This window comes from Pseudorasbora parva, chromosome 12 (genome assembly GCF_024679245.1).
Source record: "Pseudorasbora parva isolate DD20220531a chromosome 12, ASM2467924v1, whole genome shotgun sequence".
Lineage (NCBI taxonomy): Eukaryota > Metazoa > Chordata > Actinopteri > Cypriniformes > Gobionidae > Pseudorasbora > Pseudorasbora parva.
Genome location: NC_090183.1, coordinates 1,565,001 through 1,582,832, shown reverse-complemented (window position 1 = coordinate 1,582,832; position 17,832 = coordinate 1,565,001). Strand labels below are relative to the sequence as shown.

The 17,832-nt window shown below is 38.2% G+C and overlaps 1 protein-coding gene across 3 annotated transcripts in view; it reads right to left on the bottom strand.

Annotated features, from left to right (window-relative positions):
- Positions 1–9,718: 9,718 nt before the first annotated feature.
- LOC137093404 (zinc finger E-box-binding homeobox protein zag-1-like) overlaps positions 9,719–17,832 on the bottom strand; it is a 70,766-nt gene continuing 62,652 nt past the window's right edge. For all 3 annotated transcript variants that reach the window (XM_067458215.1, XM_067458216.1, XM_067458217.1), the window contains 2 exons: positions 13,865–14,048; positions 9,719–10,378 (listed from right to left, as the gene is read on the bottom strand). In XM_067458215.1, the coding sequence (XP_067314316.1) occupies positions 9,933–10,378; positions 13,865–14,048 (630 nt within the window). In that variant the 3' untranslated portion in view covers positions 9,719–9,932. The remainder of the gene's footprint in view (positions 10,379–13,864; positions 14,049–17,832) is intronic.

Genomic DNA, 17,832 nt, shown 5'->3' with positions numbered 1-17,832 from the left:
TGATGGGTAGGTTTAGGGGCTGTGTGTGTGTGTGTGTGTGTGTGTGTGTGTGATGGGTAGGTTTAGGGGCTGTGTGTGTGTGTGTGTGTGTGTGTGATGGGTAGGTTTAGGGGCTGTGTGTGTGTGTGTGTGTGATGGGTAGGTTTAGGAGCAGTGTGTGTGTGTGTGTGTGTGTGATGGGTAGGTTTAGGGGCAGTGTGTGTGTGTGTGTGTGTGTGATGGGTAGGTTTAGGGGCAGTGTGTGTGTGTGTGTGTGTGTGTGATGGGTAGGTTTAGGGGCAGTGTGTGTGTGTGTGTGTGTGTGTGATGGGTAGGTTTAGGGGCAGTGTGTGTGTGTGTGTGTGTGTGTGTGTGTGTGTGTGTGTGTGTGTGTGTGATGGGTAGGTTTAGGGGCAGTGTGTGTGTGTGTGTGTGTGTGATGGGTAGGTTTAGGGGCAGTGTGTGTGTGTGTGTGTGTGTGTGATGGGTAGGTTTAGGGGCTGTGTGTGTGTGTGTGTGTGTGTGTGTGTGTGTGTGTGTGTGTGTGTGATGGGTAGGTTTAGGGGCTGTGTGTGTGTGTGTGTGATGGGTAGGTTTAGGGGCTGTGTGTGTGATGGGTAGGTTTAGGGGCTGTGTGTGTGTGTGTGTGTGTGTGTGTGTGATGGGTAGGTTTAGGGGCAGTGTGTGTGTGTGTGTGTGTGTGTGTGATGGGTAGGTTTAGGGGCAGTGTGTGTGTGTGTGTGTGTGTGTGTGTGTGTGTGTGTGTGTGTGTGTGTGTGTGTGTGTGTGTGTGTGTGATGGGTAGGTTTAGGGGCAGTGTGTGTGTGTGTGTGTGTGTGTGTGTGTGTGTGTGTGTGTGTGTGTGTGTGTGTGTGTGTGTGTGATGGGTAGGTTTAGGGGCAGTGTGTGTGTGTGTGTGTGTGATGGGTAGGTTTAGGGGCAGTGTGTGTGTGTGTGTGTGTGTGTGATGGGTAGGTTTAGGGGCAGTGTGTGTGTGTGTGTGTGTGTTTAGGGGCAGTGTGTGTGTGTGTGTGTGTGTGTGTGTGTGTGTGTGTGATGGGTAGGTTTAGGGGCAGTGTGTGTGTGTGTGTGTGTGTGTGTGTGTGTGTGATGGGTAGGTTTAGGGGCAGTGTGTGTGTGTGTGTGTGTGATGGGTAGGTTTAGGGGCTGTGTGTGTGTGTGTGTGTGTGTGTGTGTGTGATGGGTAGGTTTAGGGGCTGTGTGTGTGTGTGTGTGATGGGTAGGTTTAGGGGCTGTGTGTGTGATGGGTAGGTTTAGGGGCTGTGTGTGTGTGTGTGTGTGTGTGTGTGTGATGGGTAGGTTTAGGGGCAGTGTGTGTGTGTGTGTGTGTGTGTGATGGGTAGGTTTAGGGGCAGTGTGTGTGTGTGTGTGTGTGTGTGTGTGTGTGTGTGTGTGTGTGTGATGGGTAGGTTTAGGGGCAGTGTGTGTGTGTGTGTGTGTGTGTGTGTGTGTGTGTGTGTGTGTGTGTGTGTGTGTGTGTGTGTGTGTGTGTGTGTGTGTGTGTGTGTGTGTGTGTGTGTGTGTGTGTGTGTGTGTGATGGGTAGGTTTAGGGGCAGTGTAAGGGGATAGTAAACACGGTTTGTACGGTATAAAAACCATTACGCCTATGGAATGTCCCCATATGTCACAAAACCAAACGTGTGTGTGTGTGTGTGTGTGTGTGTGTGTGTGTGTGTGTGTGTGTGTGTGTGTGTGTGGCGATCCGTCTTTCAGCAGATTTCATCCCCAGTGCCTTTCAAGTGTTTTTATCTCCAATCATTCCCTTCTAGCGCTCGTGTAGTTTTAATGCACAATGCAACCGCTTTCAAATAAAGCTGTACGTGTCACTCCATAATCATAAAGATCAGCACAGGTCAAAAGTTTGAGTCATTTAGTCGCCTTTTAATGGAGAAATAATAAAACTGGGTGCCATTCACTCCAGAAGGCGACGTAATTCCCTTTCCATTGTTCCAATGCGGTCGCTGTGTGTGTGTGTGTGTGTGTGCCAGTCTCAGATCGGGTGGAGCTCCGCTGCCATTTGTCCAAAACTCTGCTTTTAATAACAGAACAAAAGAGGAACTAAAAATGCATATGTTTAAAAAATGTGCATCCCCCCCCGCCCCGCCCCACGCCGCGGTTTGGTAATTTTATATGGACTGTGGCTTTGGCTCTCGACAAAAAGAGCCAAGCAGAAGAAAAAGAACCGGGAACGCTTACACACTTTTTAATGTTTGATTTTTATATATTTATTCATTTTTTATTTTCTTCAATTCCACAAAGCGCCGCAAAGAAGGTTTCTGCGGGAGGTTCTCCAAAAGCAGAACAGAGAGGACTGATGTTATGTTATTATTATTATTTCTGAAATAATTCATTATTATTAGATGAACATTCACAGCCTGTTAATAAGCTTTGAACACTGCAAAAAATGCTCTTCTTACTCAGTATTTTTGTCTTGTTTCTCGTCCAAACATCTAAAAAAAAATAAAACAAGAAGTATTTACAAGACAAGCTAAATTATTGTCTTGTTTTGGGAAAAATAACTCAAAATGAAGAGAGTTTTTGCTTAAAATAAGATAAATAATCTGCCAATGGGGTGAGAGAAATAATCTTGTTTTCTGTTTGAATTAAGATTATTTTTCTCACCCCATTGGCAGATTATTTATCTTATTTTAAGCAAAAACTCTCTTCATTTTGAGTTATTTTTCCCCAAAACAAGACAATTACTTTTGCTTCTCTAGTAAATACTTCTAGTTTTAAGAATTTTTTGATGTTTGGACTCGAAACAAGACAAAAATACTGAGTAAGAGAAGCATTTTTTGCAGTGAACGATCGCTCACCCAAAAATGATCATTTATTCTCCGTCATGTCACTCCGCACCGGTTTGACTGTCTTTCTTCCGTGAAACACAAAGCATTTTCATGCCGTTGTTTTCCATAAATCCAGAGCATGCGACTCCTAGATGTAGGATTAAATCTTGTTAGCATTTTTGTAAATGTGAACAGGATTGTGAAACATCTCCTGTGTGTTCATGCAGAAGAAAGCGAGACGTCGGTGATGATTTATTGGTGAACTCGTTCTTTAAAGACTGAAAACTCTCCTTCGCTGTTCAGTCTCTGGATATTTGACTTTAATGTCAGAGCTCTGAGTTTTGTGTGACGTTTCCTTTCGTTATCTGTCCATGATGAAGACAACCAGTCATAAATCACCTGTTCATAACTTGCTTTTTCTCCCTTTAAATTCTGTATTTCAGAATTATGACAATAAAAACTGAAAATCTATTGTGTTTTTGATTTATTCTGAAGCAGTAACGAGCATCTCTATCATGCATTAATAATGGTCAAAACCAGCTGAATTATAATCTAATAAGGATGTATTTTTAGTTAACCCTTTGGTGCTCTATGTGTCGGTTGAAAATGACAGAAAAAAAACGTATTTCAATGAAGTGAATGTACTATATTTAAGTTTTTTTTATTACATTTTTAGGGGTTTTTATGGTACTAAATTATATTTATGCTGTAGTTGATAATCCATTTATTCACTTTTCAACCTGAAAATTGCATTTTCAAATTTAAGAAACGTGACAGAATTTAACTTTTACTATGTAAAAATGCACAAAAATACTATTTAAATTTGTTATATGAAATATATATTTTTGAAAACAAGTACACTCATCAAATCCCCCCAAAAATCAAAGCCATTTATCTAAAAAAGTTGTGTACCAAATTTGAGGTTGATATCTCAAAAAATGAGCTTTCAGTGAGTGTGTTTGTGTGCAGTACCAAACGCTTCCACTAGGTGAAATTCATCTCCCATTCATTTCCACTGCGCTCACTTTTGAATGCGGACAACAGAAGTGTGACACTTTTTTCAGGACACATTAAAGGTGCACTATGTAACTTTTCCATCCGGTTGAGGTCGCCTATTGTTTATTGGTTAAAAAGGCAATTTTTTATGATTTACAAACAGTTGCCAAAATTTTGGGAAATTATACTCAACTGAATAAAATATATAACACTGGCCCAGTGGTTTTTGGATATTTTTCTAAAGAAAGATGTTACTTAGTGCACCTTTAACCTTTTCATGTCCATGATTTTGTGTGTGTGTTTGTGTGTGTTTACACGGTAAGTGCCAAAACCTTTTCCAAGTTTTGTACCATTCTGATGAAGTAAACAAATTCTTAAAAAAAAAAAAACGTAAAAATGTCTGTCCAAAAATGACCAAAAAGCACCAGAGGGTTACAGTTTACACTGCAAAAAAAAAAAAAAGATTTAGTATTTTTGTCTTATTTCCAGTCCAAATATCAAAAAATTCTTAAAGCAAGGTGCATTTCCTAGATAAGTAAAATGACATAAGATATCTGTTCATGTTTTGTGGAAAATCAAGAATAAAACAAGCAAAATGATCCGCCAATGGGGTGAGAAAAATAATCTTGTTTCTGAATGAAATCTTGATTCTGTCCCAAAAACACGATTATTTCACCTCAATGTTGTACAACATTTACGTACACAATAATTGTATCAAATTATTAATTACAATGTTAGTACGTTAAACAGCAGTGTATAAAGAAAGCTGAAATTGCTTGAATTACACTGATGAGCTAAAGTGCTGTAAAAACATGTTGCCATGACTCATAACTGCAAAAATTATCTTCTCACTAAGTCATTTTGTCTTGTTTCCAGTCCAAATATCTAAAAATTCTTAAATCAAGATGCAGTTACTAGACAAGTACAATGACATAAGATATCTTGTCTTGTTTTCTGGGGAAAAAAATATCTAAACGAAGTGAGTTTCTGCTTAAAACAGGCAAATGATCTGCCAATGGGGTGAGAAAAATAATCTTGTTTCTTTTTGGGACAGAATCAATATTTAAAGGTGCCCTAGAATGATCTGAATCAATCTGTTAAATTGTTCTCTGATATCTACACAGAGGGTGTGTGGCTTATTTTAGGGCAATAATTGTCCAGATACAGTTTTACAGGTCCATTTATAACCCTATAAATTGTCCCTAGGATGTAATGCTCTGTTTTTGCCTTATTTGGAAGAGTCATGAATATTAATGTTGAGCTCTGCTCTGATTGGCTTATTTCAGCAGCTCACAGCAGTTCAGTGAAGCGGCTCGTGAGTCCTGACAGAACACAGACCGACTGAACGACACTTTAAGCAGAACATCTCAAACGGAGATTGATCAAATGCAGCTTACTTGTTTATTGGTGTTTTCAGATCATCCGCGCGCGAGAAAGAGCTTGCGTTTGTGCGGTTGCCAGATTTCAGTAATTTAAATCCCCCAATCAGAGCTTTTCTGTGAAAAGAAACCCGTATACTATCCGGTGTTTTACCTAAACATGTCCAATCTGGCAACCATATGCACGCTCTCTCTCTCTCTCTCTCTCTCTCTCTCTCTCTCTCTCTCTCTCTCTCTCTCTCTCGGATGATCTGAAAACACCAATAAACAAGCTGCATTTCATCAATCTCCATTGACTGTCGTTTTAACTTATATGGTGGTAAAGGTGACGTTTGCTAGAAGGATCGAGTGAACGATCTGTAAGCAAAGTATCTACGGCTGTATTTTGTAAAATAATATTCCCCTTTGTCATCAGACACACTGTTTAGTTTGGTATGGTACTTGGAGTGTCCTATTGTTACTGTACTAGCATCTCGCGTTATCTAGACAATGCGGTCTCTCTAAGAAACTTTCAGTTTAATCAGAAATTGTTTAAACAGTCAATAAATGGATAAATGACTTACTGCTTGCAGGAATACAGTCGGCCCTTTCTTCAGTTTAAGACGCTGAGCGAAGTTTGCTTGAGATGAGCCGAACAAACGAACGATTTGTTGTGGTATGGATTATAATAAACCTCAAGCATGACTGTTGACATATGAAAAGTCCTCCCGTCCCCTGCACAGCCTGAACATGACGCGTGTCCTGAGAGACGTGTTTGCGATCTTCAAGTGTCTTGTTGTCCATCAGTAGATTCGGCTCGTTTAGACAGATGCAAATGTTGGGGTCGTGCATATTAATGATCCCCAGCGCTTACGTCACGGTCGGGTTTATGTTGAGAAGCACTTTTTTTTCCGTGGTGTTTTTGATTTACGAGATTTACATCAGAAGGAGGAGGCGATGGTGTTTGAGACTCACAGTATGTGATGTCCATGGACTGAACTCTCATTATTTCACTATGGCAAGGTTAATTCAATTTTTAATTCATTGGTGGATCATTTTGCTTGTTTTATTCTTCATTTTGATTTAGTTTTTCCAGAAAACAAGAATAAATATCTTATGTCATTGTACTTACCTAGTAATGATCCATCGTTTGATATTTAGACTAGAAACAAGACAAAATGACTAAGTAAGAAGATGATTTTTTGCAGTGTTTCATTTCTTATGTATGTTCTTATGTTTGTCCCGTCTTGCTCTCAGAGGTGTGGGTGAGCATTATACAACTATATATTATAAAGAAATACAGCATCCGTTTGCAGACTGATCGTAACTCTGTGTTTAGGTGGAGGTCTTTGAGCCCCTAAATTACCATGGTAAAGTGACACACTTACCTCAACACCACTCATTTCATGTCATTAGAAAGAAATCATTAAAGTGAAATGACTGGTGATGTTTGATTTATCATCTGTATGACAAAGTGTTATAATAATAACCATGACGCTGCATTTCTCAGGATTATTAATATAGCGTCTTGAGATTTGACTTTCAGAACAAGGCAATTAATTACAACGCACCACTCAAAATATGTACAACTTTATTACAAAGATTATGTATTAACATTTTAACAAAGCTTAGAAATTTGGTATAAAAATAACACTGGTGGAAATACTGCACGGTTTTGGTCCACGTTTACATTTATAAAGAAGAAAAGGCGAGTATAAATGAATGAAAAGCACCATTTTGACTTTTGAAATGTTCAACTCTTGCATAATCGTTGGTGAGGTCGTATCAGTGCAACACAATCACTTTCCTTCTCAAAAAGACACTTTATGATAGTATTGCAACATGAACACTATTTAAAAGCATTATTGGGTGGAAATATGGGCTCCGTGTTGTGCTGTAAAGAAGGTTGGAGCTCATTATCGGCCAGTTTTACCGTTTTTCCAGTTCATAGATGTCAGATCTGTGTTTAATCTCGCTCTGAGTTATAGTGCAGTCTGGGATAATTATGACATACGCTAACCCTCGATTACTCCAACACTCTTAATACTTATTATACTGTATGTTGAAATATTTAATATTTCAATACCTGTGGTTGTCTCATGAACACAAAAACAAAGTATAAAAATGTTGCATACTTTTAGAACCATTAAGATTTCTGCATCGTGACCTTTTTTGTAATGCAATTATTATTTATATATATTTTTATGTCAGCATAAGTTAAAGGCAGATGTATGCAATATAATACATATATTTGTATTACAAATGCATAATAAAAATGAGCTTTTATATATAAAGTATATTTTTATATCAATCTGATGTATATATATATATATATATATATATATATATATATATATATATATATATATATATATATATATATATATATAAATATATATAAAATTGGTATAAAAAACCGATATATTATAATTTTCCCCTTACAGTGAAAACTCTTAATGGTCCTAAAAAAAACAGGCATCATATTTTAATGCAAAATATAATTTCATACATAATTTTTTTATTATTATTTTAGTGCAAAAATGACCTATTTTTGGCAGTTTTTCTGCGATTATTCATTCTTCTTTTGGTCTTTAGTCATGTGTCCTGAGCAGACGTGTTTCTGCTCCTCACAGTGATTTTCCGCTCTGGGTTGTGTTCGGAGGAGTGTGTGTATGATCATTATATGTGTCTTTGGTCAGGTGTGTGTGTTCACAGTCCACAGGCTCTTGATGCTGAAGAGGACGCAAGTGTCAGTGAATGAGTGCACTGTAAAAATAAATTAAAAATCAGGCCCCGAACTGAACATTTTCTAGTGACTTGTGGCTTATTTAAATTATATTGTGGCTTATTTTAATTATATTGTGGCTTATTTTAATTCTGTGTCGTGGCTTGTTTCCGTTGTGTTGTGGCTTGTTTCCGTTGTGCTGTGGCTTGTTTCCGTTGTGCTGTGGCTTGTTTCCGTTGTGTTGTGGCTTGTTTCTGTTGTGCTGTGGCTTGTGTCCGTTGTGCCGTGGCTTGTGTCCGTTGTGCCGTGGCTTATGTCCGTTGTGCTGTGGCTTGTGTCCGTTGTGCCGTGGCTTGTTTCCGTTGTGCTGTGGCTTGTTTCCGTTGTGCTGTGGCTTGTTTCCGTTGTGCTGTGGCTTGTTTCCGTTGTGCCGTGGCTTGTTTCCGTTGTGCCGTGGCTTGTTTCCGTTGTGCCGTGGCTTGTTTCCGTTGTGCCGTGGCTTGTTTCCGTTGTTGTGGCTTGTTTCCGTTGTGTTGTGGCTTGTTTCCGTTGTGCTGTGGCTTGTTTCCGTTGTGACGTGGCTTGTTTCCGTTGTGCTGTGGCTTGTTTCCGTTGTGCTGTGGCTTGTTTCCGTTGTGCTGTGGCTTGTTTCCGTTGTGCTGTGGCTTGTTTCCGTTGTGTTGTGGCTTGTTTCTGTTGTGCTGTGGCTTATTTCCGTTGTGCCGTGGCTTGTTTTCGTTGTGCCGTGGCTTGTTTCCGTTGTGCCGTGGCTTGTTTCCGTTGTGCCGTGGCTTGTTTCCGTTGTGCCGTGGCTTGTTTCCGTTGTGTTGTGGCTTGTTTCCGTTGTGCCGTGGCTTGTTTTCGTTGTGCCGTGGCTTGTTTCTGTTGTGCTGTGGCTTGTTTCCGTTGTGCCGTGGCTTGTTTTCGTTGTGCCGTGGCTTGTTTCCGTTGTGTTGTGGCTTGTTTCCGTTGTGCTGTGGCTTGTTTCCGTTGTGCCGTGGCTTGTTTTCGTTGTGCCGTGGCTTGTTTCCGTTGTGTTGTGGCTTGTTTCCGTTGTGTTGTGGCTTGTTTCCGTTGTGCTGTGGCTTGTTTCCGTTGTGCCGTGGCTTGTTTTCGTTGTGCCGTGGCTTGTTTCCGTTGTGCTGTGGCTTGTTTCCGTTTTGTTGTGGCTTGTTTCCGTTGTGCTGTGGCTTGTTTCCGTTGTGTTGTGGCTTGTTTCCGTTGTGCTGTGGCTTGTTTCCGTTGTGCTGTGGCTTGTTTCCGTTGTGCCGTGGCTTGTTTTCGTTGTGCCGTGGCTTGTTTCCGTTGTGTTGTGGCTTGTTTCCGTTGTGTTGTGGCTTGTTTCCGTTGTGCTGTGGCTTGTTTCCGTTGTGCTGTGGCTTGTTTCCGTTGTGGCGTGGCTTGTTTCCGTTGTGGCGTGGCTTGTTTCCATTGTGCTGTGGCTTGTTTCCGTTGTGCTGTGGCTTGTTTCCGTTGTGCTGTGGCTTGTTTCCGTTGTGTTGTGGCTTGTTTCCGTTGTGCCGTGGCTTGTTTCCGTTGTGTCGTGGCTTGTTTCCGTTGTGTCGTGGCTTGTTTCCATTGTGCTGTGGCTTGTTTCCGTTGTGCCGTGGCTTGTTTCCGTTGTGCTGTGGCTTGTTTCCGTTGTGCTGTGGCTTGTTTCCGTTGTGTCGTGGCTTGTTTCCGTTGTGTCGGGGATTGTTTCCGTTGTGCTGTGGCTTGTTTCCGTTGTGTCGGGGCTTGTTTCCGTTGTGTCGGGGCTTGTTTCCGTTGTGTCGTGGCTTGTTTCCGTTGTGCTGTGGCTTGTTTCCGTTGTGCTGTGGCTTGTTTCCGTTGTGCTGTGGCTTGTTTCCGTTGTGTCGTGGCTTGTTTCCGTTGTGCCGTGGCTTGTTTCCATTGTGTTGTGGCTTGTTTCCGTTGTGTCGTGGCTTGTTTCCATTGTGTTGTGGTTTAATTTAGTACGGCTGCACTATTGGGCCACCGTAGTGATCAGTCACTAGAAAATTTTCAATTGGGGCCTGATTTTTTTTTTTTACAGTGTGTGTGTTTTTCACATCTTTGGTAAACTCTCACTCCGTCTCGTTCGCGCTCTGCATGTCTTGACATTGCTCACTTCCGGAGGGTTTTTCCTCAGGTTCTTCCTTTATCAGTTCCACTCTCATCCCTCGGTTATAGACGTGGTTGCTGAGGGAGTTTTCCTCCTCGTCCTCATCCTCCAGGCTGGATTCGCTGAGGAAGGCACCGCTGTCCTCCAGGGCCGAAGTGGGTCCGTCCAGGTCGCGGCTCAGGTAAGGAACAGCCGAATCCTCTGCGGGTCCATCCTGGTCGCTGTCCCGGCTGCAGAAGGCGTAGCGGTGGTTCATGTGCTGAGAGTACGAGCCCGAGTGAGAGAAGCGTTTCCCGCACTTGTCGCATTGATACGGCTTCTCCCCCGAATGCAGACGGCTGTGCTCGATCAGATGATGCTTGTGTTTAAACGCCTTCTTACAGGTCTGGCACTCGTGCGGTCGCTTTCCTATAGGAGGGAAAAAAGAGTCAGTTTTCTGTCCGTCTGTATATAGTGTTTTAAATATTGTGAATATACAGGTGCTGGTTATATAACTAGAATATCATCAAAAAGTGTATTTATTTCACTAATTCCATTCAAAAAGTGAAACTTGTATATTATATTCATTCATTACACACTGAAATATTTAAAATGTTTATTTCTTTTAATTTTGATGATTATAACCGACAACTAAGGAAAATCTTAAATTCAGTATCTCAGAAAATTTAATTATTGAAGACTTAATATTGAAAAGGTTTAATATTGAAGGCATCTGGTGCCACAGTCTAATCAGTCAATTAACTTAAAACACCTGCAGGCCTGTAAATGATCTCTCAGTCTAGTTCTGTAGGCGACACAATCATGGGCAAGACTGCTGACTCGACAGTTCTCCAAAAGACGACCATTGACACCTTGCACAAGGAGGGCAAGACACAAAAGGTCAAGAGGCGAAGGGAAGGAAAAGATGTGGTAGAAAAAAGTGTACAAGCAATACGGCTAACCGCACCCTGGACGGGATTGTGAAACAAAACCCATTCAAAAATGTGGTGGAGATTCACAAAGAGTGGACTGCAGCTGGAGTCAGCGCTTCAAGAACCGCTGCGCACCGACGTATGCAGGACATGGGTTTCAGCTTCGCATTCCTTGTGTCAAGCCCCTCTTGACCAACAGATGCCGTCAGAAGCATCTCGCCTGGGCTGAAGACAGAAAGGACTGCTGAGTGGGCCACAGTAATGTTCTCTGATGAAAGTAAATCTTGCATTTCCTTTGGAGAGCCGGGTCCCAGAGTCTGGAGGAAGAGAGGAGAGGCTCACAATCCACACTGCTTGAGCTCCAGTGTAAAGTGTCCTCAGTCAGGGATGGTTTGGGGAGCCATGGCATCTGCTGGTGTTGGTCCACTGTGTTTTGTGAGGTCAAAGGTCAACACAGCCGTATACCAGGAAGTTTTAGAGCACTTCATGCTTCCTACTGCAGACCAACTTTATGGAGATGCAGATTTCATTTTCCAACAGGACTTGGCAACTCCACAGTGGCAACCAGTACCTGGTTTAAGGACCGTGGTGTCCCTGTTCTTAACTGGCCAGAGGACTCGTCTGACCTTAACCCTAAAGAAAATCTCTGGGCTATTGTGAAGAGGAAGATGTGATATGCCGGACCCAACAAAGCAGAAGAGCTGAAGGCCTATCAGAGCAGCCTGAGCTTTTATAACACCTGAGCCGAGCCACAGACGGATCGATTACTGCAGTAAATCAGGCTAAAGGAGACACAACTGAGTATTGAGTGCTGGCCATGCTCATTCTTTTCATCTTGATACTTTTCAGTTGGCTTTTATAATACTTTGGCTTTTTAGTAATACTTTTCTAAGATTTATAAGTAATATTCTAATTTTCTGAGATACTAACTTTGGGATTTTCCTTAGTTGTCAGTTATAATCATCAAAACTAAAAGAAATCAACATTTGAAATATATCAGTCTGTGTGTAATGATTGAATATAATATACTGAATATAAAAGTTTCACCTTTTGAATGGAATTAGTGAAATACATAAACGTTTTGATGATATTCTAATTATATGATCAGCACCTGTGAAAACTATATATATATAGGATTCCATATACATATATAATATTTAAAATTAAATTAAAGTAATACAATAATTTAAATAAAAACATATATATGTAGAACAAAGATGCAAATCCAAGGCACTCTTCTTCAGATTATAGAACATTTTAAAGACCTGGGGGTGAAAAAACAGCCTTCTTCAGGGTGTGTTATTCAGGGTTCACAGAAGAAGGCTGTAAAATGGAAGTAAAACTGTGCCACTGGATTTTGAATTCTAATTTTTAGCACTACATTTTTTTACATCGAATTTTTAACACTGAATTTTATTTTGCATCTAAATCAGACTTTGAATTTTAAAAGCCATCGAATTTCTAGCGCTGTTTTTTTTTTGCCTATGACATTTTTTCAATGTTTTAAAAAAAATTCAGTGTAAAAAGAAATTCAACGTCTCAAAAGATTCAGTGTAAAAAAATTCAGAGTCAACATCCGGGTAACCAAGGAGAAGCAATCGATCCCTGTATCAAATCATCCAACATCCAGCCAATCATTTACGCTCCATTGGTCATGTGACGCTGAAACAGGAAGGCGGGGAAGTTCACTTCAGGTGAGCTCCAGAGCTCAGCAGCATGGCTCAGAACACACACGATGGCGCTTCGGTGAGTTTACTCATGACCAATGGAGCGTAAATGATTGGCTGGATGTTGGATGATTTGATACAGGGATCGATTGCTTCTCCTTGGTTACCCGGATGTTGACTCTGAATATTTTTACACTGAATTTTTTGAGACGTTGAATTATTTTACACTGAATCTTTTGAGACATTTTTTTTTTTTACACTGAATCTTTTGAGACGTTGAATTTTTTTACACTGAATTTTTTTTAAAACATTGAAAAAATGTCATAGGCAAAAAAAACAGCGCTAGAAATTCGATGGCTTTTAAAATTCAAAGTCTGATTTAGATGCAAAATAAAATTCAGTGTTAAAAATTAGAATTCAAAATCCAGTGGCACAGTTTTACTTCCATAAGGCTGTTTTTGGGCCGCTGCACGTGGCTTGTTTTTCACCCCCAGGTCTTTAAAATGTTCTATAATCTGAAGAAGAGTGCCTTGGATTTGCATCTTTGCTCTACATTAATTTAAATCACTGATCCCAAAGAGCACCTTTCACATTTCACTGAACTTCCAGAGCACCCTGGACTTATTTGCCTTTTCCACACAAAAAAAAAAAAAGATATTTAATGTATTACTGGTATATATTTTAAAAATCAATATTTTTTATATATACAGTATATATATATATATATACCGGTGTACATATATATACAGACACACATAAAAACATTGAAATATGTCATTTAACTAAATATATATATATATATATATTAATATTATATAAATATTATATAAATATATATATATTATATATTATTATATATAATAAGTATTATATAATAAAATAAATATATAAATAATTAATAAATACTATATTTAATTTTTTTTACTATATATTATTCATTTACTTAAGAAAAACTTAAAGTATCATCTATTATGCATTATAAATTAAATAATTTATAATAACTGTATATATTATAATATAAAATAAATATATAAAATACATTATTTTCATTAATGTTTCAAGCATTCTAAATATTATATATATATGACAGTATTTAATATATTGACAGTGTTGATTGTCATTGACTCATTTCATTCATTGGTTTTATGTGAAAGAGCCTGAACTTTCTGTGAAGCGTCTCGTTTTCTGCTTCTGTTTGTCGTGAGGGTGACAGTAAATGAGTAAATGCTGTCAGATCGGGCTCGTGTGTCTGAACCGAAGCTTTAATTATGTAATAATGAATATTTCATAATGAAGCGCTGCGCTGCGGTCCGCACCTGTGTGCTCATATTTATGGCGCAGGAGAGAGCTGCTCTTCTGGAAGGTTTTATCGCAGATATCGCAGGCGTAGAGTCCTTCCTCCGTCTTCCTCAGCCTCTTTCTCCCAGGCCCGATCTCTCCATCCATCCCTTCATCCATCAGAGACAGATACTCCAGACCGCCTCGATTCATCGCTTCCGCCTGCACACAAACACAAATATACCTTATTATTATTATTATTAAGCCCGCATGCATTTCTATTTTAATCTGACGTCAGTATCCTAGCTTCAAATATGAGAGTGCATTAGGAAATATGGCATATATTTCAGGACACTTTTATTCAGAGGTACTTCTATATGTAATATTCCATGTAGTTTATCAATTAATATGAGCTCATAATAAATAATCATTTAATAAAAATAAATAAAAGAAGTTAAAATGCAGCATAACATCACATTGCATATTCAGTTATTGAAATATGATTTAATGTCTCACTATGTGGTCAATATTGTTACTTTTATCCCTTACGAAACAAAAATATATTGCAGTATATTGGAAAATATCATGTAATACAATATATTCACATTTAATATTTATATTTTCCAATATATCGCAATATGTTAAAAGTGGCAATCATTTGTATATTTTGCAGTATACTACAATATATTACATGAATATAAACTATATTGTATAAAACCATCAATATATTATAGTATTTCCAAAATGTAATATATTGTAAAATAATATGTTATAATATATTTCCAGTAATATATTGGTAAATATAAGGTATATTTTATATTCCATGTAGTTTATCAATTAATATGAGCTCATAAATAAATCATTATTATATTAAAAAAAACATGTAAGGAGTTTTAAAGAGTTAAAATGCAGCATAACATCACATAATAATAATAATAATTATAATAATAATAATGCATTTTATTTAATGGCGCCTTTCATAACACTTAAGGTCAACTGACAATAAAAATACAGATCACAAAAAAAAAAAAAACACACAACGAACACAAGTTAGTATTGAAATATGATTTAACATCTCACTATGTGATCAATAAGTGGCCAATATTATGCACAATAACATTTTATATTTTAATCATGATAGATGCGTTTTAGATGTAATCATTTTAGCAGATGCACATATATTAGAAGATGGCATTTCTTTGCCTGTAAGTGTGTTTAATGTGAAGTGTGAGTTTATTTCCTCTGCCGTGTCATGATGAGCTCAGTGTGCAGGCGTGTGGAAACGCACACGGGTTCTTTTTGCCCTTTGACTTCATGTGTGGGGAACTTCCCTCGGCGTCGCGTGTTTGTTTACAGCTCAAACAGAGGAAACCAATCCATCAAAACTGACAGATCAGACGAGAGCTGATGCAATGCAACGTGTGTGTGTGTGTGTGTGTGTGTGTGTGTGTGTGTGTGTGTGTGTGTTTGTCTGTGTGTGTGTGTGGGCATGTTTTTTTGACATATGAGGACACAAATGTGTATAATGCCATGGGTATGACACAGGTATTACAGGAGAGGGTGAAATATGAGGACATTACCCATGGCCCCACTTTACAAAAGGCTTATAAATCACACAGGAGATCTGTGAACATCATTTTTTAGAAAGGGTTTAGGTAGGTTTAGGGGTCCTGTGTGTGTGTGTGTGTGTGTGTGTGTGTGTGTGTGTGTGTGTGTGTGTGTGTGTGTGATGGGTAGGTTTAGGGGCAGTGTAAGGGGATAGAAAATACAGTTTGTACAGTATAAAAACCATTACGCTATGGAATGTCCCCACATTTCACAAAAACAAACGTGTGTGTGTGTGTGTGTGTGTATGTATGTGTATAAATGTGTCATATTCTCTTTATGACTAAGCTTGTTAAATCAGTCTCAGTTCTCATTCTTATATCATTTAATTTGATTCCTGAGTATTTTCAAATATGAATCTGATATTATATTAATTAACATAATATATAATTTGGTATTCATCTTTATTTATGGTTATAAACAGAGCTATACAAATAAATCAAAGCACATTTAAAAGTCAATAAACCGAACACACTTCTCACACTCGAGGGCGTAGGATTGCTCACTTTGATGCAAATCAAGGACTATTGGGTTTTATTTTTAAACTAATAATAATAATAATGTCAATATGTTCCACCTCCAACTTCCTGTTTCAACAGGAAGTAAATCTACTGAGGATAGGAAACCAAGCTTGTCAAGCCATTACAGGGGTGATCTTTTTGATTGATTATGTTATTATACATGTTTAAAATACATTTTTGTTCTGATAAATGTCATATTTTTATTTTGATATTTTATTATACAGAAATATGTTTATTGTATATATTAATTTATAGATTTTATCATACATATTTAGAATAATTTATTTATTATTAATGCCATATTTTTTAGATTTCATTAAACACATTTAGAATAAATTTTTATTTTAATGTCATATTTATTTATTTACTTTAAACATGTTTAGAATTTTTGTATTGTATTGAATATCTTATTTGTATATTTTATTTACATTGTATTATTATATTATATATAATAATGTATATTATGCACACTTAGAAGAAAATCTTCTTATGATGACTGTCATATTTTTATTTTTATATTTTATAATTAATATTTAGAATACATTTTGTATTCTTACAATATAATAAGTGTGTGTATGCATGTATGTGTATATGACTATGTATGCATATGTTCATACATGTATATTGTTTATGTTTAAATTTTGATAGTTAGATGTCGTTTTGTAAATAGGGTAGGCGTAATAAGCCATGGCTTCAGCCAACACCTCTTCGGGTTCACTCTTTGTTTGTAATGAATTTGCTATACATACATTTTATTTGATGTTTAGGAACCGAATAAACCATTCATTCATTCATTCATTCATTCATTCATTCATTCATATATTTTGTTATGGTGAATATAATATTTTTTATTTGTATTCTATTATATATAGAATACATTTTTGTTGAGATGAATATTACATATTTGTAAACATTTTATTACACATATTTAGAATAAATGTTATGATGAATGTCATATCTTTATTTTGATATTTTATTATGCATACAGTGAGGAAAATAAGTATTTGAACACTCTGATATTTTGCAAGTTCTCCCACTTAGAAATCATGGAGGGGTCTGGAGTTGTCGTCGTAGGTGCATGACCACTGAGAGAAACATAATCTAAAGAAAAATCCAGATATCACAATGTATGATTTTTTTTAACTATTTCTTTGTATGATACGGCTGCAAACAAGTATTTGAACACCTGAGAAAATCAATGTTAATATTTGGTACAGTAGCCTTTGTTCGCGTTTACAGAGGTCAAACGTTTCCTGTAGTTTTTCACAGCAGGAGGGATTTTGGCCGACTCCTCCACACAGATCTTCTCTAGATCCGTCAGGTTTCTGGCCTGTCGCTGAGAAACACAGAGTTTGAGGTCCTCCAAAGATTCTCTATTGGGTTTAGGTCTGGAGACTGGCTAGGCTACGCCAGAACCTTGATATGCTTCTGACAGAGCCACTCCTTGGTTATCCTGGCTGTGCTTCGGGTCATTGTCATGTTGGAAGACCCAGCCTCGACCCATCTTCAATGCTCTAACTGAGGGAAGAAGGTTGTTCCCTAAAATCTCGCAATAGATGGCCCCGGTCATTCTCTCCTTAATACAGTGCAGTCGCCCTGTCCCATGTGCAGAAAAACACCCCCACAGCATGATGCTGCCACCCCCACCCCCATGCTTCACAGTAGGGATGGTACTCATTAAAATTCTTCCTCTAAACACAATTAGTGGAATTAGGACGAAAAAATTCTGTTTTGGTCTCATCTGACCACATGACTTTCTCCCATGACTCCTCTGGATCATCCAAATGGTCATTGGCAAACTTAAGACGGGCCTGGATATGTGCTAGTTTAAGCAGGGGAACCTTCCATGCCATGCACGATTTCAAACCATGACGTCTTAG